We start from the raw sequence: 25,221 nt of genomic DNA, 5'->3' as shown, positions 1-25,221 counted from the left end.
ATAAAAAGCGGGTAAAATGGAGGAGGACGCTTACCTTGGCTGACGAACAAGGACATGTATCCTATGAAGATCAGCACACTCAGCCGGCTCGGGAACAACTCGGACCAGTAGATCCCCATGGTTCGCTGCTGCTAAAGGGCGGCTCTCACTTCCGAAGTAGATTTGACTTGCAACTGCGCGACCCGCGACACACTTTTCCGCTGCATCAACGATATTCCACTGAATAATTTGTTTACGTAAACTTCACCTGCTCGGCACTTGTCCGCTGGTCATTACCACGTTCTACGCGGCGCGAATTTCTGCGTGCACCCACCGAGCACTCTCCTCGATATAACCCGCCGCCCGAGCGATTGTTTTGCTTCGACCCGTTTGACAATCGACACCGTTTGTCATGGCATCGCAGCCATATCAGCTGTTTGGATCACAGCTGACCGCAGGCATAATCTGAAAATGTTTCTGGATATCAGGCGGTGTCGCAGCTGTGGAGGCGGTTGATTGAAACTGCTATGGATGCAGAGTTGCGATGGAGGGACGATGGGCCGAGGATTAATTAAAATGCAATGCGAGGGAATACATCTGTTGCCAGAGTGTCGTATAGCAGATAAATTGATTTTTCGTACAGAAAACAAATGTGACTTTATTCAGAAAAGGGCATGCAGCCTGCAACTTTCATTGTCCCACTCCTGCTAACTTCCCTACAGTGCCGTTGGTCACAACCACTTAAACGTCACGTTCCAATAAACTGTCTACTCGCGTGCAGCCCCCTTTCCCTGCCCCCGGACACACTTCAACTTGACAACCAGCAAATGTCAAAACGTGAACAAAAACAATGGGTGAACATCCCGAGCTCTACTTGAAAGTTCGGAAAAGTAAATATAAAACAAACAAAACACACGGAACATATCTTAAAACCTGACTCTCTCCGCAGCCACCGAGAAGATTTCGGAAAACATGCACATCGTTGCCAATGAGCCGTCGATGGCGTTGTATCGGATTCAGGAGCACGTTCGGAAGGTCCTGCCGCCAATAGTGGACAAACGGGCAGAAGTTATCCAGCTACAAAACGACCTAAAGGGACATTGCTACGACATGGAGTACGCCGTGAGGTAAGGGCGCCCATGCAGTCGACAGCATCAACTTTTTACTTCATTCACTTCCAGCGCGGTCAAGTCGATAGAAAAGTCAGACGAGACGTTCAAGAACATCCAAGAATTGTTAAAAAACGCGATATTCCTGAAGCAGCAGCTCAAATATGAGGAGTCGCGCAGGGTGAAAAGGGACACCAATCAGAATTCAGTGTACAAGAGACTGTCTGCCCACATAACGCTTGATTTACCTGAAATGCCTGACATCTCAGGCGTTGTCCGGGAGACGACGAGTCGCGTGGAGCATATGATGGGCGGCTCGGCCAGGGCGAGTGGTGGCACGGGTGAACTCCAGAGATCTCACACGACACTCCATTAGAAATTAGTGTAAGCTTCGCCATTCATTAAGCATATTCTAGTATTATATCATGTTTTCGTAGAAATACAATTCCCAACTTCCAGCTAGGAAGGAAAGGTTGATTAAACTCGCTTGTAATGTCTAAAATGAGATAAATAAAATTCATTCAAAGATTTTGAATGAAACTATGTTAATAATGGTATAATTTTTCTAAAGAGCAGAAATATCTGACTGTTTCTGTAGTCACAGGTGGTGGTCCTTAAGTATGTGCCTCATCTCTCTTTAGAAATTCTCGAAAAGCCTGGTGAAGTCTGTCCACTCCTACACACAGTGTCGTTGTTCTTGTTATTTCGTTTCCCCTAATTTACTATCAATGAGGCTGTGCTTCCGTTTCAGGACTTGATACTTAATACTGTGCAAGTGATAAACCTACAACAACGGGACAACACAAAGACGAAAAGAAGCATCCACGACGGTCGGTACTTGAACGAGGGGTAACGAGATCACGAGGTAACCGCTGAAACGCGCAAGTCTTTTGTTATTCTTAAGGTTTCGGGTGAAACAGAACCTTACGATTCAATATCCGTCGATCACACCAGATTTACTGGGAAACGACAGAACCTATTGTCATGAAATTTAGTCAGAATGTGTGGTCTGTGAATTTTTTTTTTTACATATTAATCTAGTCATTAAAGCATCAAAACAGAGATAAAGTGGCGTTCCATAACTGGTGTTCTGTGTGATCGACGTATTAACGAGCGTCGCAAATCTATTTACCGCAATTTCGTCCATCCTGTCGTTCTCTATGTTTCTGAGTGTTGGCCCACTATAAAAGACAATGAACGGCGTCTTGCGGCAAAGGAAACGAAGAACGTTGAACTAGTGGCGTGACACGTTTTTATGACATCCGAAATGAGGATATCCGCAACCGATATGGGGTTACACCGACCGTGGAAAAATTGCGAGAGAGGCGTCTTCGATGGTATTGTAGGGTTCACAATTAAATTGCGGCTATTTCCTCCAGTAAAATTAAATCATTTTTTACGTATAAAGGAAAACACCATTATAAATGTTAATGACTTATGACAACTCAATTTAAGAACGTTATCAATTATAAGAAATCAATTGTAAAACAATATTATTTTTGAATTTTTCATGCAAACGAGAAAAACTTCTTTTTCACCCATCGCTTATTACAGACTTTTCTCTACTACTCGATTGCTCCTCGCTACCTACTGGTAGGCGAACCACTCAGGCGGGTGAGTTTCACACCGTGGTGAATTGCATCATTCCCGTGAGGAGCTCGGATGAACCCTTGCTAATAACTTGTGCCCCCACAGTATGGTCATGTAATTTGCGCTAACGAGAATTCACTAGCCAAGATTGGTCTGAACATCGAAATCGATGTTAAACGACCAAAAGCCCTGCCAAAACAATGGTGCTTGGATACGCTGGATGGGGATTTAAAAGCCTTGCGATTGCATTCAGATCAGACATTTAATAGACCCAAATGGCGAAACCGAGCACGACGAACCGACCCCGCTTGTGAACGGAACAAAGGCTGAAGAAAAAGAAGATTAAATCGGGTGCTTCTTTTCCGAAAGAATTCGGAGGTTGAAACCTTTAATGATTGCACTAATAGTCAGTGCGTTGAGTTTCCTGGGGAGCTCCCTGTACATGCGAACGGAGGGTGTACATTTTTTTTCACATAATACGATCATGTGGGGTATCAAACAAAAGGGCTCGTTTACTACTTTTCGAAACTGAAATTTACCCGGAAACCCTTCTCAAGCTCATCCTATAAGTAGAGCTATCCAGCTATCTAGCTATTAACAAAGTTGTAGAGGGTCAACATTTTGCAAACCACGTAAATTTATTGGGCTCTAAAGCGAGTATGACGTCATCATCAAATAAAGCGAACTCTGCTAATTCCTATATCATCATTGCAGGCGACCTTAATGGTCGTATGGGTGAAAAGCCACGCCGCGATAAAATTGTGGCCAATAGACTCCCTGCCTTATTTTCACTAATGACGGAAATCACTTCTATGGTGCAAACTCTAAAAGACCGTTTTTGAAAAAAAAACTGTGTTTGTAAAATTATCAGCATTTTAAATTTCAACTAAATTCAAGCGGACAGGTTGTATGGCGTCACGAGTCAAGAACTCCAGTAGCCCGGCAACTGGCAGTTACTCATAAAAATATAAAAGTGTCAGTTAAATGCTAAGGAGGACGATGAAATATTGTTTCGTGCCTTGCTGCACAAATAACTCCGCAGAAAGCTCTTTTAGCTGTTCCGAAAGGAGATTTTCGAAAGAAGCGGATCGCCATCGTCCGACGGAATCTAGTTTCTTTGGAGTCAGGTTTGAATTTCCTGTTGCCATGGGGATTCCGTGGGAATCTGTTGCCATGGAAATTTCATACTTAATGAAAATACTAGCGGGGAAATTTTAATGGCTTATGTTGATTATGGGCAAATATATCAAAACCCTATTAGACGATGGGGCATTAAAGGGATACATATCGGTGCTTATCCCTATTAGAATTATGGTTGGGACTTCGACAAAACAGCAAGTCCAAAGGGAGTCGACGACAGTCCTTTATGCGTAATTAACTTCTGACAAAAACCTCTCCCCTTGGTTCATAATTATAACATTTTAATCTAGTGCCTTCACTACTTTGACTTAGACTGTTGAGAAATGACAACTGGCATTTGGTATAAATGAATGCAGCTGTCAATTCTAACATTTCTCGACCAGTCGACTGTGTTGTTCCATTTCCTAAACAATGATGTTTTCAAAAGACAATTTCCCGAATGTTTTGATACAACAATATTTGAGTACCTCGAACAAATTAAAAAAATTTGAACGTGTCGTCTTCAAGTAAGTTTCAATGTTTTACTCATGGAGCGTGTCTTCATTTTCCTCTACTTGAAGGCGTTTCGCACCAAATGTCGAGGAGGTCTCAAGTGAGTTTCAACGTCTCGGAGTAACCTTCCACGAAGCAGGAATTTTTCAATACGCTGCGATGTGCTTCTTAGGAGCAGCAAAGTGTGAGAACTCTTTAGGTGAGTTGCAAGTGATGTGTAAGAAGTTTTCTGCAAACTAGGATTTGTTGCGGGGATGGACTAACTAACTTTATCTGAAGTAACGACCGCAGCTTTGCTACGGCTGGAAACAATTGCCTCTTCAACGTCAATGAGAAAAGGAATAAATCGTAAACTTGTTCAGGTTCGAAAGCAAATTCTTGGAGCAAGCATGCGTGGTTGTCTGGATAGACCAGGTGAATGTACTGGATTCACGCAACATTAACACGCCAGAATTCTAACTAAATTCTTCCTATGAACAAGGCACTAGTCAGGAACCGTTTGAAACATCACTTGAACTACCTCTCCCGCCTTAGATGGGCAAATTAGGGTATTCCTTTTGAAGCAGTTAGTCTGTCTTTTGATTCGTTTTCCTGCTGTCGCCTTTCGCGAGCAACCATTCGCCTTGCGCTTATTTTTAGTCTTCCGTTACTTAGTAAGGAGGGCGACTGTATTATTCGCAAGATCACCAAAATAACTACCAAAATGTTGATCTAAACCAGCTCAGATGTTGTTTTTTTGTTCAATCTATATTACTTATATGTATATTGCGGGTGACTCACCAGCAGTCTTCCAATTTGCCGCAAATTTTCGCATTATTTCGTCAAGTAAGACAAGAGAATTGTAAGCCAACAACTTCAACCAGCTCACTCACTTCAACAGGAATTTAATCAGACCCATGCTTGAATATGCTGCAGCGTCCCAAATGAAAATAATAAAAAGAGAGCAAACAACATCACCTTCCACCTGAGTAGGTATCAAATTAGTGTGATACCACCCAAGCCGAAATACAAACCATGCTCACAAACGGATACGGACACATAATTCAACAGTAGTCAAATCAACCAAAATCAAAATTATTGACATAGGCGTTATAGGCGAATTGGTGGACCTCGGCGCAAAACCAGGATGTCTGGAGTTCCTTATTCAGGCAGGCCTAGATCGGATACCGGTTGTTGCGCCGTTGATGATGATGGTGTTATAGGCACAGCCTGCGTCATCGAGAGAAATCACATAGGCGCCGCGAGCCATCCCAAATTGAAATAAATAAGCGATCTCCCCTATGCCAGCATAAAATTGTTGACGCATCCAATCGCAAGAAAAAAATGTGCGGTCTGCGGGCACAACCCCATTTCAGAATACACAGTCAGGGGATTGTGCCTTCACAATTTTGAGAAGGTAACATTGAAACAATTCACGCCTGCTTAGAAGTTTGGTAAAGAAATGTTCCACCTTACCATGCCTTCGATTCAGCTACGGAACTAAACTTGTGATGAGCCGGGCAGTTAATTTGCCTCTTGATTCGTTTTGCCAAAAGAATTGTGGCGCAAACCTTTCAAAGGTTCATTCACTCGGTCCTGCGAAACCTCGACTTCTGTTTCGTATATTTGGATGATATTTTGGTCGCTTCTTCCTCAGAGTCTGAGCACTTAGCCCATCTCGAGTGCATTTTTCAACGTCTCCTTGAGCCCGTTCTAGACCCAAACGTTGAAATACAAGTTTCTCCAGACACAGGCCACTTCATTTCCCCTGACGGAATACAACCCGACCCAGACAAGGTGCAAGTAATCACAAGTTTAACGGGACCGAAAACTGTGAAGGATTTGCGGAAGTTCTTTGGCATGCTAAACTTCTATCGTCGTTTCCTGCCCAAGGTCGTCCAACAACAGTCCGTTTTGAACGCATACTTGTCTGGCCCCAAAACCTTTTTTCTCTACAAAATGCACCCCCAGTCGTTTTTGTTAATACCTCTGACATCGCAGTAGGTGCTGCTCTTCACCAAAAGGTGAATCAAATCTGTCAGCCGTTGAGCTTTTTCTCCTGACAGTTAAACTCCGCTCAGCGGAACTACAGCACCTACGATCGAGAACTGCTCGCCGCGTATTTGAGCATTAAGTACCTCCGCTTTTCCCTAAAACTCAGGCCGTTCACAGTGTTTACAAACCATAAGCCTCTCACATATGCTTTCAAACAAAAGCCCGACAAAACACCCCCTCGTCAGCTTCGATACTTGAGCTTTATATGCCAGTTCACGTCGGACATACAGCACGTGACAACAACACGAGGACAACATAGTTGCTGACGCTTTGTCACGTGTCTCCGAGGTTAACATCCCCGCTTCACTCGATTTCTCGGCTATTGCCAAGGCGCGGGATGATGACGCACTACTTCAGAGCCTCAAATCCAACCCCAAATTTCGGGAGTTGCCCATCTTCGGCTCAAACCTCTCTCTCTGCTGCGAATACTCGGAAAAGGGACCCCGGCCTACATTCCGGCCACATTTCGCAAGAAAGTGTTGTACGCGGTTCACGACGTAGCGCATCCATGTTAGTCACCGAGAAATACTTCTGGCCCTCCATGAATAAGGACATCAACTCCTGGGCCAGAGAGGGCATCGCATGCCAAAAGTGTAAGGTCACCAGTGTTGGCACCAGACGCTGAAAGCCGCCATTAGGGCTCGCAACGATCGTTCCTGGACTCAGGTCTTGCCTCTCGTCCTTCTTGGCCTCCGAACAACCCTCCGCGAGGAATTTGCTGCCAGCCCCGCGAAGCTAGTATACGGGGAAAACCCAAGGCTCCCAAGTGATCTGGTCTTCGACAAGAGATCGGGTCTCACAGATTCAGGATTGCTCCGCCTGTTGAAAGGCAATCTTCGCCGCATTCAGGACGGATGCTGTCCGGAAGCCGCTGCAGCTTCCATACGAAGGCCCGTACCGTGTTCTCGAGCGGGGAGAGCGTTTCTTCTAGCTCGAGATCGGGGTACATAAAAAAGCTGTCTCTTTATCCAGGCTGAAGTCCGTTTGCGCCCCAAATCAACGTCGCGTTCGCTTCGCCGAATGATGGGGAACGCAGTTCCGAGTTCGGTCGCTAAAACCCCTAGGTTTCGTCTGGGGGCGGAGAGATGTGGCGCAGCAGACGGTTGCCACCACCGGGCTTCTCTGTGGCGTAGTAGGCCTTGATTGGCTGAAAAAAATAATTGAAGTTAGAAAGTTAATAATGATATTTGGGATTTCAAAGAAACAGTTGTAAATATTGATGTAAATAAAAATAAAATGTTTTTAGTTTAAACGGAGTTGCCACTCATTCAGTATATGCTGCTGCTCTTCACGAGCATCCACTTTCCTTGCGCTTGGTCTTCCGGTGGTCTTCCGTTACTTAGTAAGGAGGGCGACTGGATTATTTCCGCCATCACTGTTATAGCCGAATCTGAGATATATCGGAGACTATCATCACCGGCCATCCGTGAAGTACTATGTCTCTCTACCTGTGCAAGGCGCTTGCGATACACCGATTTACTAAGAGCGTCATCCTACCTCCGCGCGGTAGAGGACAACGGGCTGATTCTCATTCATGTCAAGTTTTTTCCTACTAGAGATAGGACCTCCAACCTTTGCCATTAGGCAACTTACTGTCGAAACTCCAGCAGGAGTTTTGTCCGCTCATCTTCATGTCCTGTTCTAGCCCTCGAGGTTTCATAGAACATGAAGCGATCTCTGAGATAATCCCTCAATATCCGCAACAACAGATTTAGCCATTTTCTTCCGTATGGAAGACACTTCCGTTCCACTGTCCTCGGGTTTGATCTTATTCCAAATTTCGCTGACGACGACGACGAAGACTTTCCTCGGCTTAATGAGGACAGCTGACAACCTAGTGCTCCTTCATGTTATTATCCTTTGTTACTCCACCATTCGTACTTTTGGACAGTACAGCGAATTTTGACCGTGCATAAATGCAATGAGGCAAGGAAATTATATGATTATACTGAAAACATTGCACTTGCATTAATTCTGTGAATCCTATATGGTTGTAACCAATAACACGACAAATATCGCTTTTCCCAATATTCTCCATCCAGGATTTGCCAGAAGGACTACTTTCTTCGATTCTTCTCCGCCACATAGTTCTAGAACGAACCACTCGTTGGTCATACTGAAATGATGAGTTCCACTGGCATAATAATAATCAACGTATCTCTTCAACACTTTGTATGAGACATAATACAACTAAACTCCTTCGATACAAGTTTGAAGGACGCTTGATACTCTCGAGTGACGGTCGGTGAAAACAATATTTTTGAAAACAAAATGTTTTTTAAGCCTATATAACTACAAAGCTAAATTAACCTAACTTATGTACTAATTTAACAACATAGCTTAATCTAAGGTAAACTAACTTATCACTAAAGAAGAATTAAAGAAATTGAGAAAGTATTCTGAAGGAAAAGTCGAAAAAAACCTCCACTCGTTGATTTTTATACTAAAACGGGCGGGCGGGGGAAGGAGCTAGGATGTGGGCTGGGATGGGGAGAAGTTTGGGAAAGGAAGCTAGGAGTGGCGAGGAGGATGGGTGGGTTTTGAAAACTGGGATGAGGTGTAGATGCCATTGTAGAAGATTACTCTACCGTCGGGGTCGAAAAGGAGGTTTCGGGACTGGAGAGATAGGAGTATTTGAGGGAACAGATGAGTTCATAGAAAATTCTCTTCGATGATCTCGATCTGCATGACCTGGGAGATAAGTGAATTTGGATGGGATAGGCATTTGTCGAGAAATTTGATGGCATGACGGGCTAGAATGGCGTCAATGCGGGGCGTTTGACAGGAGTCGCAGAGGACCTGGTTGGAGATGTATTTGGAGCGGTCTTCGTTCTTGTAGATGTCGGAACAGTGGCGTAGGATTCTGCGCTCTTTGAGGCGCTCTTTGTCGGACCAGAAGATGAAGCCGAAAATGAGGAGGGGACGGATAAGCTGCTTGTAGCAAAACAGATTGACTTTCTGAGGTGTTGAGCTGCTGTATTTTAGGATTGGGTAGAGGGATTTGAAGGCACCAGTTGCACGGCTTAGTGCCTTTGTGATATTTGGTAGGTGGGATAGACGGGAATTCATTGTCACCCCAAGGTAGATGACTTCCTTTACGGTTGGGATTGTGCCATTGTGGATCTTCAGGGATAGGATTGATATGTCGCCCCTCATTTTTGGTGTCATCTTAGCGTTACCGCAGAATACGATGGTCTCGCACTTTTGCGGGTTTAGGGATAGTTTTCAGCGAGTGAAATACCGGTAGAGCTCGTCCAAATAGGAATTCAGGAGGACTTCACCGGCTGGGATATTTCTGGTGGAGGTCTAGAGGATGAGGTCATCCACGTATTGGAGGATTCGGATTGGATTTGGGTGTGGAGTTGGTTTGGGTAGGTCTGCGGTGAACAGGGAGAAGAGGGTAGCGGAGAGGACTGATCCCTGAGGGATGCCAGCCGGATCAGAATATGGGGACGAGAGAATTAGCTTGCAGAGGTGCGGATGGAACTAGAGGACTTCAGAAAGCTTGTATGCGAGTCCGTATTGCCATGCAGGGTCGAAAGCTTTCTTTGTGTCGAGGAGACAGGCTATGGTCGGTTCGTTCCGGTTGAGGCCGAGGAGGACGTCCGATTTGAGCACGAGGAGTGCATGCTCAACCGAATTTTTGGGTCGGTTGGCGAATTGGAATTGTGGGAGTGAATAGTTGGAGTCACAGTGCTCGTCGATAATGACTTTGATGATCCGCTCGAATATCCTGGCAGAGAATGAGAGAATTGAGATAGGCATGCAGCTATCGGGATTTAGAGGATTTTGGTTCTTTTTTGGGATAGGAACAATTCGAGCACTCTTCGAATCTGCTGGAAAGTGGGCGTTGATAAGGCAATGATTGATGATGGAGGACATAATAGGAGCAATGCTAGAGGCGCATTTCATGAGGAAGATGGAGGGGATTTTGTCAAATCTAACTGATTTTTGGTTTTTGGAAGCGGCAATGGCCGCCCTGGCGGAGTCTGGGCTGACAAAGTGAATGGGGAGGATATTTTCTCGCTGACTTAGGTCAGCGAGGGCGTGGGTGAGGGAATTTTTTGTGGGTTGGGAAATGAGGTAGGAAGAGTGGGCAAGGAGTTGGGAGATCTTTTCGTTTACCTCGTTGCCGAAACTTGGTTCACGGAAGTGGAGGGGGCAGGGTGATTAGGTTGCGTTAGTTCAAGGGACGGGATGGGATCAGTTCGTCGCATACTTGACGATTGCTTCGGTGTATTGACGGACTGTTAGGTCAACGGAATCGTTGCGATCTGTACAGTTGAATGGGAGTAGGAGAGGTTGAAGTTTGGTTTTGAGAGCCAAGTTGATGTGTTGCGCGCTGGAAGTCGGGAACTGAAGTTGGGGTGAACCGAACGACTCTGCCCGGGAGTTTGATGCGGCGGATTATGGCATCACGATCGCTGATGCTGGGGACCGTTTCGAAGAAGGGGAAGGTGTTTGGGTTGGGAATAACAGTCAGGTTACTGCTAATCAGGAAGTGGTCTAGGTAGGAATAGTAGTGCGATCTGTTGTAGGTTGGAAGGGCCTGGCTGAAATGGGCTAGGTTGATTATGGGATTTGAAGTTGTGAGGAAAAGGTGGTCACCGTTCTGGTTCGATCGTGCATCGAACCAGGACGGGTATCTGGCATTGAAGTCTCCACTGATAATCAGGGACTAATGTTTACCGGGAGGACGGTGTTGAGAAGCGCAGGATGCAAAGGAAGTCGTGAGTGTCGAGGGATTGGTTGTGGCAGTAAACAGAGGCCACGAAGAAAAAGGTTGATTGGGATTCGAAGGAGATTAGGGTAGTTTCGATAGATTTGAAGGTATTGGGAGGTGGGTAGATTTGCGTCACTAGGAATTTGTCGGAGATGAGGATGGCCGTTCCGAGTGGCGGGCCCTTGCATGCCCCGAGCGCTTTATAGAAACAAGTCAGGAAACCACAAGCTAGACGCTTCAGGTATGAAAGGTTTTCTGTATTTCTTTTATAAAGAGATTTGGGTGTGCATTTGTCCCATTAGTATGTAGCACGGAATATATGCATATATTATGTGAAAATATCCACTTTCAAGTGATATTGACATTCAAAGTCTTAAATTTGCAAAGAAGCGACAACTTTGACCTATTATAACTTTGTTAGAAATAGTGCGATTTTCACCAAATTTGGTAGGATCATGCTCCATGCTGTAGCTTACCTGCAAAATTCCGTGATTCTAGGATGAACTTAGAGAGGGTTTTCCTGCTTATTACTCAAAATTATAGTAATTTACTATTATTGACTTTATTTGAACACATATCGGTGTGATTTGATTTTTTCAGATTTTTTGGTTAGGTAGTTTCTGAGAATAATAATAATAATAATAATCGTTGGCGCAACAATCCATATTGGATCAGGGCCTTGAAGTGTGTTAGAGCACTTCATTCAAGACCGAAACGGTACACCACAGTACACTGTGGGAGGCAATGTGGTCAGCATTGCGCTCGCCCGAGATTATTACCCTGATTTGACTCAGGTACTCATTCACAGCTGAGTCGACTGGTGTCCGACATCCAGTCACGATAACAAATTCCTCTGCCCCCAGCGAGATTTGAACCGCGACCTTCCGCTATGACAGCCCAGCGCTCTAACCACTTGAGCCATCCGGACAGAGTTTCTGAGAATGGGTCCATAAAAAATGATCGCTTTCAACCCCGCACTTCCCGCCTTTCCAGCAAATACAAAAACTAAGGCAAGCTTTGGAAAGAATTAACCGAGGCCTTTCATTTGATACCCCATATGATTATATTTGTTGAAAAAAAAATTACAGCCTCCTTTTGCAAGTATGGGATGCAAATCTTCACCATATTGTTCCATACATAATTGTGTTAGTGCAGTTAATTTCGTAAGGACAAGGTTTAGGTGCATAAGAAACTTCACTCGCATTTTTACTTGGGCGGTAATAACTTACGTTTCTGGAAGATCCACAGACCCTAAAAATTGGATCTGCGCTAAGCAGGATTCGAACCTTGAACCGATTGAATATCCTGCGGAATCGCTTCTCTTGTGACTTAATTTGAATTAGGCTTATTTATCTTCTGTTTCGTTTGCAATTTGGCAGCCACTGGTCAATTTTTTTTCAGGATGAGCAGTTCTGAGGTTTTGGAAGTGGGATCTAATGAGAACTGCATACAATTCTCAAAATCTTCTTTCAACAGAAACATGAAAAATGAATGATAGTTCTAGTTCTAAAATTCAGTCATATATTATTAATTACGATTGTTTATTAAATGTTAACCCACCTTGAAATGATCTTCATAACAATATCAACTCGACCGCAAGGAAACCGGATTTCGTCGGGCGATATCAATCCTTTTTTTCTGAATATCTCCTTTCGGAACGGCTAAAATATATCACCGTCCTCCTTGACATTTCACGCGCGAAGTTAACTTTGACACTTACATTTTTATGAGTAACTGCCAGTTGAAGGTATACTGAAATTTCTTGGTGCAGCTGGTGATGTAATACAATCATACCATCATACCCATCAGCCTTTCATTATCATCGGGTCTGCCATTTGACCATTGATGTGGCCCTTTCCTTGTTTTTGATCATTTTCGGTGGGTCTTGGGTTTTTGATTTCCTAATATAGATTCTTAATATCGCTTCAACCAAGATATCCACCGGCTATGATTACCACTGCGCCATCCAATGTCATTCTGATGTCTCTAATTACCTAGAAAGTACATTTCCTTGGTCTTTAATGCCGGGCTTCAGCTTCATAGAGTAAGACCGGGCTAATGACTTCATGGGAAAACACTTTGCTGACGGATCTATATACAATACATAGTTGGGACTCACACCTTGTGGGCTATAGCGCGTCAACAGCACATATACTCCATCTTTCCCGGTTCCCTGAAATGCGCTTCAACTCCCCTTAGGATTCCCCGAGACCCCCACATCCTTTTTCTACTGTTCTGCGCTAAGTGCTCTTGAGGCGACCAACTCGTCGGCCATCTTGGGAGTGTGGTTTCCACTGCATGGACTAATCAGCAATACAATTGTCGCTCCTTCTTAATGTGTAACCTATCCACTGCCATTTTCGCATTTCGATCACATCTCCCACGTGTAGCAGGCATTTGCGCCGATTAAGTTTTTTGTTTGAAATAGTATCAGGCCAGGGTGATATGTCGCATGCAAGTGTTTACGAAGGCTTGCAGCTTTTGAGTTACAATGGGGTTTACTTTCGTTGCTACTTACATATAGTAACTCAGAAAGAATACTAGCACAGAACAGTCTCAACTTGATCTTGGTGTTGATATAACGGCATTTCTAGATTTTAAACTGGGCAGCAAAATCGGATTTCGCACTGTTAATGCATTGGACGGTATCCAGTTCGGAGGAAAGTCGAAGAAATCACGTTTCCTAGATATAAGAATTGATCGGCGTCTTCGATGCTCTGCCCATTAATGCAGATAGAGAGAGAGAGCGATGACCCGTTAGACTACGAATCTTGGTTTTGTTGGTGTTTATCATCAGTCCAACTCTGCTTGCTTTTCTTTTCCAATCCAAAGCATTTGACCAAGATTCATGACCCGTTGAGAGCAAACAGATTTTATCAACGTAGCCGAGGTATTTGAAAAAAGATATCAAAGTCCATTCCATAGTCCAATATCTGGACAAGGCATGAAGAACGTTATCGATAACAAGAAGAAATAGTATCGGTGACAAGATGCAACCCGGACGGACTTCGACCCCGACTCTACTTGCCTCCCCCAAAGCCAATCCATGGTTCGGTGAGCAAACAGATGTCATCAGCGTAGTCAAGCTGTTTGAGAAAAGATGCTATAGTTCATTGAAATCATTCAGGCAGGGCAGCATGGGGAACGTCACCGATAACAAGCAGGAATAGTAACGACGCCAAAAAACAACCTTGTCAGACCTGAAATTCAACCCAATGGTCCTTATTTTTTTTTCGAAAGATAAAGAGAAAAGAACACGAGGAGCGTCTACCTTAATGAGAACCTGTGAGCATGTCTAGCCTGGGGGTGTCCACCTCCAACGTCGTATGTCGTGAAGGTTGAGTCGGCGGGGATTCGCAGATTCTCTCCGTACACCATCTCCGCGGGGCTGGCTGCGAACCCCTCTCGGTGAGCTGTGCGGAATCCGAGGAGGACTAAAGGCAAAGTCTGCGACCACGACGGATCGTCGCGAACATTAAGGCGGCCTTTAGTGTCTTATCACAAACTCCGTTGAGCGGAAAAGCGACTTCACATACGGAAAAAGGAAGCCTGGGAGAATCAACAGGTCTGTGAACTCGAAAAGTCTAAGAGGCAACCGCACCAGGCACGGAAGTTTTACCAGCAAGTCAGCAGGATGAAAGCCTTACACACCTCGATGCTCATGCTGCAGAGACAAACAGGGAAATCTGATTGATGAACTGCTGAACAACTAGAACATCGGTGAGTTGGAGATCCCGCCAACTGAAGACGACGGACAAATACTGCCACCACCAAGAGAAGAAGAAGAAACAGTCCATGCAATTCATTGGCTTAAAAATCATAAGTTGCCAGGAGCCGATGGAATTACAGCCAAATTGGTTAAATATGGGCGAAGGGTCACCAATTACACCAAACAGTTCATCAACTTATGTTCAAGCGAATCAATGCTTGACGTCTGGAAACGAGGCATTATCTGTCCCATACATAAATAGGAAGATATTACGCAGTGCAGTGATTATAGAGGTATCACGTCGCTGAGTACCATCTAGAAGATATTCTCCGCTATTTTCTCTCTGCGGCAAGCGATGGAAAAACTGTTGGACATCAGTTACACTATCTTTTCATCGACACGGTCATGAGATAATTAGGTATCCCAACGAAATTGATAAATCTGACTAGGCTCACCCTGACCAATGTGCGATGCCAGATAAAAGCAGGAGGCCCACTCGACATCAGCAACGGTCTAAGACCAAGGGGTGCCCTATCATGTATCCTCGTTAACATGGCCCTGGAAAAAGGGATTCGTGATGCTGAGATAAATGCGAGAGGCATGATCCTCTTTAATTGCACCCAACTAATGGGCTATGCTGACGATATTGACATCATGAGAAGAACGACCCGAGACGCACAAACTGCCTTCATTCAGATCGAGCAGGCGGCGCCAGATCTTGGGCTGCACATCAATGAAGGCAAGACAAAATATATGATTGCAACGTCAGCACCATAAACCAACCAACCAACAACATCAAATCGTACTGGACAAACGAGAAGAATAAAAATAGGAGGCTACACTTTTGAGACTGTTGATAATTTCTCTTATCTAGGGTGGAAAATCACAACCGATAACATCTACGACGATGAAATCTTGCCACGTTTGTTGGCAGCCACGTTTCGAGCGAAACAGTTTTTGTAAGCTGAAATAGGCTCTGTTGGCTGCCAACAACCGTGCGCGGATTTCATCGTTGTAGCTGTTATCGGTTGTGATTTTCGACCCTAGATAGGAGAAATTGTCAACGGTCTCAAAGTTGTATTCTCCTACTTTGAGACCGTTGACAATGAGGATCATCCAGCCCGAAAAGTCTTTAAGTCTATATCTATGGTAGAAAAAGAAGACGAGACAGACTCTGCCTGAGATGGAGCGATAGCGTAGGCCAGGACGACAGACAGTTTTTAGGGATATCGAATTGGTGGACCTTAGTGCAAAACCGGGATGTCTGGAGTTCCTTATTAAGACAGGCCTAGACGGGATACCGGTCCTTGTGCCAACGTTCCAGCGTCCCATTGGACTGCAGATGGTATGCAGTAGTCCTGTTACGTTTGAAACCAAGAAGCTTGCCTAATTCCGAAAAAAAGAGTAGACTGAAACTGCATTCCCTGGTCCGTAATGATTATTATTGGTACACCAAAGCGTGGGATCCATTCTCGACAGAGGGCCCCGGCACATGATTGCGCCATAATGTCAGTCAGAAGTATTGTTGCAAGCCACCGCGTAAACCGGTGAACCGGATGATTGTGAGGGAATACTTGTATCCATACGAGTCTCGCAAAGGCCCAATGATGTCATGGCGGATGGTGTGGAAACGCTTGGTCGGCTGTGTGAATACGCCTACTTCCTTTTTTACGTGCTTGTTTATTTTACACTTTTGGCACGCAATGCACTGTTTGGCCCAAGAGTTGACGTCCTTGTTAATTTCTGAGCATTCAGCCGCCTATAATCTCCGCATTCGCCGTTTGCCTTAGGGACCGAATGGAGTGGAGATGGCCAACAGCTATTGGAAGGTCTGCAAATACCCTGTTTCATGAGAGGACGTACCTTTGAGAAGATCGGGGAGCCGGTAGAGTTGATGTGGTGCTGCACATCGTGCTTGACCGACTGGGAGAAATTACTTTCAGTAGTGATGTTGTGGTATTCTCGGAGGGGTGCGCGAATGGGATGGTCGGCAATGTTCTCGAAAACAATGGAACAAGTGTCGTTTTTATAGGTGGAAATTTTTCCTGACGACTTTAAATAGGTTGCGAAGTCTATCCCTTTTTTTTGCCAAATACCTTCTAAATCGACCGCCATTCATTTTATATTATGGAACAATTTCCACCTGAACAAAACGACAAAAGTGCAATCCTGAACAACGGTCAGCCCAGCAGATTGTGGCGGCGATATACAGAACCAAATCTACTGCCCAGGAAAACAAACACGAAATGTCCCCAGAAACATTTAGGTCATTCTTTCGGACATTCAAACAAAACTTGAGGGAGGGAATCGAGGATACCAAAGTTAAGTTGAAAGAGAAGAAATTCTAATTCTCTTTCTGTGGGACTAGCAAATTAACTTTGTAGTGACTGAACGCTTCCTGAGTTGTAATCTAATGTTATAATTTAGACCAATCGAAAAAAATATTCAAATATTGAAGAAAAAAATATCCTTTTTTTAGGAATGTCCGCTCGAGCCGGTGGTTCAATTCAAACCGCCAGCCGCGGCAGCGTTGGATGGCATCTATCCGGCAATGCTAAAAGAGGGTAAGGAGCATTTAGAGCGACCTCTAAGAAATATTTTTCGAGGATGTCTTGCTCTGGGCTACGTGCCTTCCTCTTGGCAACAGGTTAACAGGTAAGGTAGTCTTCATACCGAAACCTGGGAAAGATGACTATTCTAATCCAAAGAACTTCAGACAGATCAGCTTGACTTCATTCTTGCTGAAAGGTTTGGAGAGACTGGTGAAGCGTCACATTCGTGGAAACGCACTTAGGTCACACCCACATAGTGAAAACCAACATGCTTACCAACGTGGAAAGTCCTATGAGTCTGCTATTCATTCTTTGATCATAAAGATGCAACTTTGAATGGTGAGTACGCGATGGGGGTTTCGTGGACATTGAAGGGCCTTTTGGCTGTGCGTCTTTTCAAAAACTCTGTGATGCCACCAGAGCGCATGGTGTTAATGATGCTTTAATTAAGTGGGTCCATGCTATGCTAACGCAGAGATTGCTGTGCGCTGAGGTGGTTGTCGATCGCTACCTGACTGCAGAAGCAACGAAGGGCTGCCCCCAAGGAGGTGTGCTTTCGCCACTTCTGTGGAGTATGCTGATCGGCTCACTACTATACGATTTGTAAAATTTGCAAATACACGCTCAAGCTTATGCTGATGACGTGGCTCTGCTTGCTGTTGATCGTGATCTTGGAACGGTGTGTAGGAATATACAACGTGCCGTTGATTTGATAGACAGCTGGTGCCTCAGACATGGTCTGTCAATTAGTCCAAATAAAACCACAATGGTTTTATTCACAAAAAGGAGAAAACTGGTTGGATTTTGCCTCCCTGAGATGAGGGGTACTACCCTTCAACTCTCCGAAGAAGTGAAATATCTGAGAGTCACTCTAGATAGAAAACTTCTTTGGAACAAACGTGTAGAGGTAAAGATGAAACGAGCTCTCAAAGCTTATGGACTGTGCAGACGAACCTTTGCCTCGACATGGGGACTCAGGCCTCATGTGGTAATGTGGATATACGTTGCCATCATTAGGCTGATGTTCGTATATGCATCCGTAGTGTGGTGGGTTAAGGTCAGACAAAAAGGTTTTCACTGCAAATTAGCCGCACTGCAAAGAACTGTGTGTCTGGGTATCACTGGTGCCATAAGCACGACATCCGGCGCGGCTCTGAATGCACTATTCAATTTGCAGCCCCTGGATATATTTATTCAAAGCACTGCAATGAGAGCAGCTCATAAGCTAATTCGATTAGATCTATGGGGAAACAACGGATATGGGGGCACAGAGCATTGGAAGAGTTACTGGGAGGACTGAATCCAGTTCTTACAATGCCTTCTTATTCTCGTGTCTCCATACATCTGTTTGGTAGAAGATATGAAGTTACCCCGACACGTAGAAAGGACTGGGAAGACCCACACGAATGCGTGGCGGGATATACGGAAGTCTTCTACACCGATGGCTCAAAAACGGAAGAGGGTTCTGGAGCCGAAGTCTACCTTTCGAATATAAACAAGAAGTGGGCTTTTCCTCTGGGACAATATGCAACGGGTTTTCAAGCCGAAATTTATGCGATCCTAAGGGCGGCAAACTGGGTGATTGAGGAGCGGTTGAAGGGCAGGCGCATCGCAATCTGCAGTGAAAGCCAAGCTGCATTGAGGGCATTGAGCAGTCCTTTGATCACCTCAAAAATCGTTCAAGAATGCAGAAACCGTTTGAACTCTATGTCTGTATTCAATACGGTGGAACTACTTTGGGTACCTGGTCACTGTGGCGTAGAGGGAAATGAAATCTCGGACGCTTTAGCGAAAGAGGGGTCAATCTCCGCTATGCCGGGACCGGAGTCAGCAATTGGAGTATCAGTAGCGTTGGCTAAGTCTGTTTTCAAAAACTAAGAACAAGCTTGCCATAATGACAGATGGCAGAGCCTAAATGCTGCTCGACACACCAAATTTTTCCTGCCAGAACCGAACATACGTACCGCAAAGTTTATCCTGTCGAAAAGCAGGAGGACTTGCAGGTGTATTGTGGGCATTCTGACAGGTCATAATTCAATAGCTGGGCATATGTTCAGAATAAGAATTACTGAAGATGATACGTGTCCCTCCTGTAATGAAGAAGCGGAATCCACAGAGCATTTGGACGCATCAGGCATCAGATTTTTGGTGCTGATGTTCTCCAATTGCGACGGGTAGCATCACATCCACTAACGGAAATCCTGCGATACGTTAACGAATCCGGAATATTCCGTTAGACCGGGGTGACGAGTACAATGGGCCAATACGGCCTGAGTGCTCAGAAGCTGTAACTTCTTCCCTACCATACACACACACACATATATATTCCACAGTATCTTCATCTAGGCCAGTAAGGCTAAGATGATTCCTGAAGGATATACCTGAACGCAAACTGGCGCTGTGCTGTGGATTTCTGTGCCAGAATGGTGATACTTCAATCGCGACTGTACTTACGAATACTGAAAGCGAAGATGAGCACAAACAGTTTCACTTACACAAATGTACTTACGAGGTGAAACTTTACCTGATCCAAACCGCGAAGGAGCATCAATGGTTTATAATTAAAGATCATTTAGAGGGTTGTTTTTTTGTAACAGGTAACGTTGGTGAACATTTTCTTATGTTCCTCTTTTAACAACGAGGACTTTGCGCTATAATTTATGAAATGAATTAATGATACCACAAAAGGCGGAAAGAATAAATTGAAGTAAATACACATACACTTTTTGCACATTATTATAATCTGTTATACTAAATTTCAGGTAATAAAATGGCAGAAATCGATTTCCTTTTGAAAGCAGCCAGGGAGTTTGCCCAAGCCAATCAAGAGGTTGAAAAGCTCAACCTCCAAAGTAACCAAAAGGAATACATTGAGGTGAGGTTCTCTCTTCGCTTCCGTAACCCAATTTTGTGTAATTTATTCTCATTTAAGGGCGCTCTAAAATCATATTTTCAAGCTTTATCCAAATTAGAAGATGACTCTGTCCTGAAAGCAGCTGTCATCCGAGAAATCCGAACTATAAACCCAAACTTCGAGGCTACCAGCAATTTTGTGTCACCGTGTCATCGATGCTATGACCTGTATAAGGCGGCAAATATATCCATTGAGAATAAAGACTACGTCTCGGCATTGGAGAAACTCACCGACATTTTCGATAATATCACCGAACGTAAGAAAGAAGACTTATACAAGGACATCATGATTCAATCCGAAATCAGTCGAGTGCTTCTGCTGGTTGTGCTCAATTTGCCACCGAGTCGTCAGTCACCATCGCACATAAAGTTATTGGAGAAATACTCGTCCGTGGAAAACGTCCCCGATTGTACGAATAGTGATAAGTCTGCGTTTCGCTTCAAAATACCATCGTCAGTGGAGACTTTGCTAAAAGACTTGGTTATCACATGGCAGGAACGCGATACCGTCGAAATGAACAAAACTGTTTTGAGATTGTTTGAGTGTAGGTCACTGAAACCTGAACATTATTCCATACTCAAGGAGCTCAGTTATATTTTGGATGGGACGAATACTATTTCAAAGGTTAGATAAATAACTCATTTGACAATATGCATGTATACGCAAGGAGAGTGTTTGTATTTGAAGGACATCATCATGTGATAATAGTTTCAATTTGAGATTAACGGATTTGCAATTGTTTTTAGGTTTAAAATGCTACTTGATTTATTATATTTGAAGTTAATTATAAAATATATTTATTCGCTTTGAAGGTACACTTCTCCTGGAATGTTTTTTTTTCCTGATTGTATTCTTCCCTTTCGATATTTAATCTGATTGTAAAATCGGAGCTTATGTGTGAAATCTAGTCACCATTTCATGAAAGCGTCGATATTTTTTCTCATGTAACTCTAGTTGAAAATAGCGGCCCTGGTACTTTTCAGTCATCTTAGCTAACTTCGTCGTCCAATTTCTCTTCCCGGGAGTTTCAAGATTTTTTTAAACAGCTTTATATCCTTGGACTTTTTTTTAAAGGTTCTTAATGAGAGAATTAGTTTTACGGATAGTTAGTCAATTCTTCCGCATATCAGCCACGTGTTCAGGATACCTTCCGCCCATGCTAACGAATGCGAAGAACAGATTCATCAAACACACGAAGGAACGTAGGAATCAAATGATTCAATCAGTCAGCGTTCTTGGTATTGTTCGTGCAAAAATATTGGAGATGTCGGTCTTTCTATTTTCTTCTTTAATAGAACATCACGTAGATGTTGTTGGTTTGGGAAACATTTTCAACACTGGTCATTAGACCATTTATGCAAGGAGTGGTTGAATCACGTGTGTATATGGTCTGCAGACATTGAGATGAATTAGCAAGGCACTTTCTTTTCGTATAAATTTGTAGTTTATCAACTGGGGTTTGCCTTAAAAAAACTATAAAACCGTTTCAATTTATTTTCCGTTCACAAAAGCTCACAGGAAATGAGTTTTGGACCTCAAGTTCAACATAAACCATTTATTCTGTGCAAGTTATTTACTAAGTGATATGAAATCGCCCGAGTCGCCGTCAATAGTCCGGAAAGTCATAAAACCTGCTAAGTTCGGAAAGGATAATCGATGTTGCTGAGAAGTCGGTTCCATTGCATGAAATAACCACCAAGAGAAATGCTCCCTTTTCTTAACATCTAACCCATTCACTATGTCATCTGCCTTCTAATAAACAAGTCCACCTGTATCTAATCTGCAGGGCTTTGTAGCTCTTCATTTGAAGTTGTATTGGAATACAATAATGACACATCATAACACGAGTGTTAATAAAAGCTTGGAATTTTCTTGTAAGAGCTAGGAGTATATCTTCGGGACATTGACAATCATTGCCTTGTTGAAGTTGCCACTATTTATTTCTTCTGTCTGCCTGTTCGATTTGGATGAAAGCGGATTGGACACCTCGGGTTGTTTTTCCCAATATATCAATACCATGATCACAGCCCCGTAGCTGAGTAGACTTCTGGATGATAATGCTGCTGGCATTTATATCAACATTGTCGATCACTTTTCGTAAAGCCAGATTAAAAAAGATGCATGAGAAGATGATGATGAAAGATCCAATAATGATCCCGCTCCTTTTATTTGACTCTGCACATTAGTCAGGGTCTGCGTAGTCAGCTTTATTAATTGAGTTGAGTTACCGATTTCTCTCATGGCAGTGTAAAGTTCTACCCTGTCGAAGTCGATGAAAAAAATGGCCATATTCCAACAGTTTTTCTATCGCTTGCTGCAGACAAAAAAGTCAATCTGTTGCTGATTTGTTTGTAGTGAAACCTCTTCAGCATGGGTCGATGATGATCTGGGAGAATGTGGCTATCTGAGCTAACACTATCCCGGAGAATACCTTATAGATGGTACTCGGTAACGTTATACCTGTATAATTGCTACACTGCGTAATATCCCCTTTCGTATGTATGGAAAAAATAACTCCTCGTTGCCAGCCATTAAGTATCAATTTGCTGCCCCAAACCTTTAGCATAAGCTGATGAACCGGTTGGAGTAGTCGGTTGCCGCCATAATATACCAGTTCGGCTGTAATTCCATTGTAATTCCGAATTATGGTTCTTCAACCGATGAGTTGTTCAGCCTGTTTCTTCCATACTTGGTGATGGCAAGATTTGTTCGTCATTTTCAGTTGGCGAGACTTCTAATTCCTTTATATTCTGGTTACTGTTGTTACTTGCGGACCTGGTGTAGCTACTTCCTATACTACTCGTGTTTACATACCTGTTGGTTCACCTTTTTAAGGTTTTGTGTAAAACAAAACCTTATTAAAATCGATTCAATGTCTGTCTGTCACACGCACTTTTCTCCAAAACGACTAAACCGATCCGAACGAAATTTGGTGGACAGATGGGAACTATGAAATCTCACGCATACAGTGAGTAGCATAAATTTAGGTGGAGTTTAAAGGGGGGCTCCCCATACATGCAAAGGGGGGATTCAAAATTTTTTTTCACCGGATATAGTTGTGTGGGGTATCAAATGAAAGGTCCTGATTTGTACTTTCCGAAACTGACATTAGTTTTGGCATAAATTGCAAAGTGCGTGAGTAAGGAGTCAAAATGTAAGCACTTGAAGTGAGACAGGACTCATTTTCGGAAACGGCCCCCCGAAAAAAATCAGGGTGGTGCGCCTAGATGAAATCTAGGCCTCAAAATATGTCCCATTCCGATATCTGCTCAAATAAACTTACTAATAGTATATTACTACTTTTTAGAAATTTACTGGAAAACCCCCCTTAAATTCATCGTAGGACTTCCGAATGTACCAGCATAGGGGATAATATTTCGTATATATGTGCTAAATTTCATGGAAATCAGACAATTAACGCCAAAGTTATAGCAGTTCAAACTTAGCAATTTCGCGCGAGTTTACTGCTTCCAAAGCCATGCAAATCAGATGCTGACGCCATAATTATCCGGAATAATTGACACTCGCGTGGAATATTAAAGTCGCATTTATGAAGAATCTATTTATCTGCAGCCCTTTTAAGGCTTTGTGTAAGACACTTATGTGAAATCTAATCTTCACGAGATGTCCCATTCTGGTATCTGCTCAAATAAATTTACTAATAGTACATTATCAACTTTTAGAAATTGACTAAAAGTTCCATGAAAATCCAACTATTAGTGTCAAAGTTATAGAAGTTCAAACTTATCAATTTCGTGCTAATTAACAGCATCCTAAGCCATACAAATAAGATGCTGATGTCATAATTAACGAGAATAATTGAAATTCGAGTGAAATGTTAAAATTCCATTCAAGAAGAATCTAATTCTCCCTAGCCCTTTTTTAAGGTTTTGTGTGAAACAAAACCTTATTAGAATCGATTCGATGTCTGTCTGTCCGTCTGTCTGTCTGTCTGTCTGTCTGTCTGTCTGTCTGTCCGTCTGTCTGTCTGTCTGTCTGTCTGTCTGTCACACCCGATTTATTCGGAAACGGCTAAACTGATTGTCACGAAAATTGGTAGGAGTATGTAATCTGCCGTTCCCTTTACATGCAGCAACTGACGCCATTTTATGTTAAGTTTAAGGGGGGCTCCCCATACATGTGAAAGGAGGGTGCAAAATTTTATTTCATAAAATGTGGCCATGTGGGGTATCAAATCAAAGGTCTCAATTAGTACTTTTCGAAACTGGTTCAATATTTGATATTGGGTGAAACATAGGGGAGTGAGGGCTCAAAATATGACCCCCAAAAAGTGTAACAGGTCTCGTTCTCAGAACCTATCCAACCGAAAAATCTGAAAAAAATCACAGTGGTGCATCTCTAGGAAATCTAGGCCTCAAAATATATCCGGTTCCGATATCTGCACAAATAAAGTTAATAATAGTATATTTCCACATTTTAGAAATTTACTCGGCACCCCTCTTATGTTCATCCCAGAAGTACAAAATTTGGCATGCATATAATAAAGAACATAGTGTACAGTTTGGTCAAGTTTGAAAATCCAACTATTATTGACAAAGTTATAGGGGGTAAAACTTTACCAGTTTTTGTGAATTTCGGGCACTCTTCCTGCATGACTGCATGACGTCATCATCACATATCAATTCGTCAATACCACAACCAAATGAGTTCTTATGAATGGGGTCCCAAAGAATTATTTTGTTTTAGGTTTTTAGTCATTTGTATATGAATATCAACTGTGTATATAGGTATATAGTATATGCGTGCTAATGAACTTTGTGGGTAGTGCCTATTCAGATAGATATAAGAAGTAAATCGGAAATATGGGTACGACCAATTTATATACGTGCATATACACTCGCTAGAAAAAATGTGCGTACACTAAGCAGTTCCTGGTTATTCGTTAGTAAAACACACGAATAAATTAGTTTTTTAAAAACATTTTATTGTTTGCATATTGCTTGTGGTCTTGTTGCTTT

At 43.2% G+C, this 25,221-nt stretch overlaps 3 protein-coding genes across 4 annotated transcripts in view; 2 read left to right on the top strand and 1 right to left on the bottom strand.

Annotated features, from left to right (window-relative positions):
* LOC119648185 (UDP-galactose transporter senju) overlaps positions 1 to 582 on the bottom strand; it is a 38,256-nt gene extending 37,674 nt beyond the window's left edge. Inside the window, exon 1 of the mRNA XM_038049776.1 lies at positions 35 to 582. Coding sequence (XP_037905704.1) covers positions 35 to 119 — 85 coding nt within the window. The 5' untranslated portion in view covers positions 120 to 582. The remainder of the gene's footprint in view (positions 1 to 34) is intronic.
* A 130-nt stretch (positions 583 to 712) lies between these two features.
* Positions 713 to 1,640, top strand: LOC119648193 (BLOC-1-related complex subunit 8 homolog). Of its 2 annotated transcripts, XM_038049796.1 has the most exons (4): positions 713 to 869; positions 929 to 1,106; positions 1,161 to 1,472; positions 1,526 to 1,632. In XM_038049796.1, the coding sequence occupies exons 1-3, from the start codon at positions 830 to 832 to the stop codon at positions 1,462 to 1,464; spliced, it is 522 nt and encodes a 173-aa protein (XP_037905724.1). In that variant the 5' UTR covers positions 713 to 829; the 3' UTR covers positions 1,465 to 1,472; positions 1,526 to 1,632. The 2 variants fall into 2 exon arrangements, with proteins under 2 accessions (XP_037905724.1, XP_037905716.1); XM_038049788.1 differs by having other exon boundaries at positions 1,161 to 1,640.
* Positions 1,641 to 4,167: 2,527 nt separating this feature from the next.
* On the top strand, positions 4,168 to 21,071 carry LOC119656059. Its single transcript, XM_038062336.1, has 4 exons — positions 4,168 to 4,324; positions 4,379 to 4,509; positions 20,091 to 20,203; positions 20,261 to 21,071. The coding sequence occupies exons 1-4, from the start codon at positions 4,230 to 4,232 to the stop codon at positions 20,873 to 20,875; spliced, it is 954 nt and encodes a 317-aa protein (XP_037918264.1). The 5' UTR covers positions 4,168 to 4,229; the 3' UTR covers positions 20,876 to 21,071.
* The last annotated feature ends 4,150 nt before the right edge of the window (positions 21,072 to 25,221 follow it).

Source organism: Hermetia illucens, chromosome 1 (genome assembly GCF_905115235.1).
Source record: "Hermetia illucens chromosome 1, iHerIll2.2.curated.20191125, whole genome shotgun sequence".
NCBI classification, from domain to species: domain Eukaryota; kingdom Metazoa; phylum Arthropoda; class Insecta; order Diptera; family Stratiomyidae; genus Hermetia; species Hermetia illucens.
The sequence above is the reverse complement of the archived record's forward strand: the minus strand, read 5'-3'. Positions and strand labels throughout refer to the sequence as shown.

Excerpts from the sequence above, each read along its gene's own strand:
- LOC119648193 (XM_038049788.1), top strand. The coding sequence starts at position 830 with ATGGGTGAACATCCCGAGCTCTACTTGAAAGTTCGGAAAA. Across the intron at positions 870-928 it reads CTACTTGAAAGTTCGGAAAA|CCACCGAGAAGATTTCGGAA; the intron begins GTAAATATAAAA and ends CTCTCTCCGCAG. Across the intron at positions 1,107-1,160 it reads GACATGGAGTACGCCGTGAG|CGCGGTCAAGTCGATAGAAA; the intron begins GTAAGGGCGCCC and ends ATTCACTTCCAG.
- LOC119656059 (XM_038062336.1), top strand. The coding sequence starts at position 4,230 with ATGATGTTTTCAAAAGACAATTTCCCGAATGTTTTGATACAACAATAT. Across the intron at positions 4,325-4,378 it reads TTTGAACGTGTCGTCTTCAA|GCGTTTCGCACCAAATGTCG; the intron begins GTAAGTTTCAAT and ends CTCTACTTGAAG. Across the intron at positions 20,204-20,260 it reads ACCAAAAGGAATACATTGAG|GGCGCTCTAAAATCATATTT; the intron begins GTGAGGTTCTCT and ends TTCTCATTTAAG.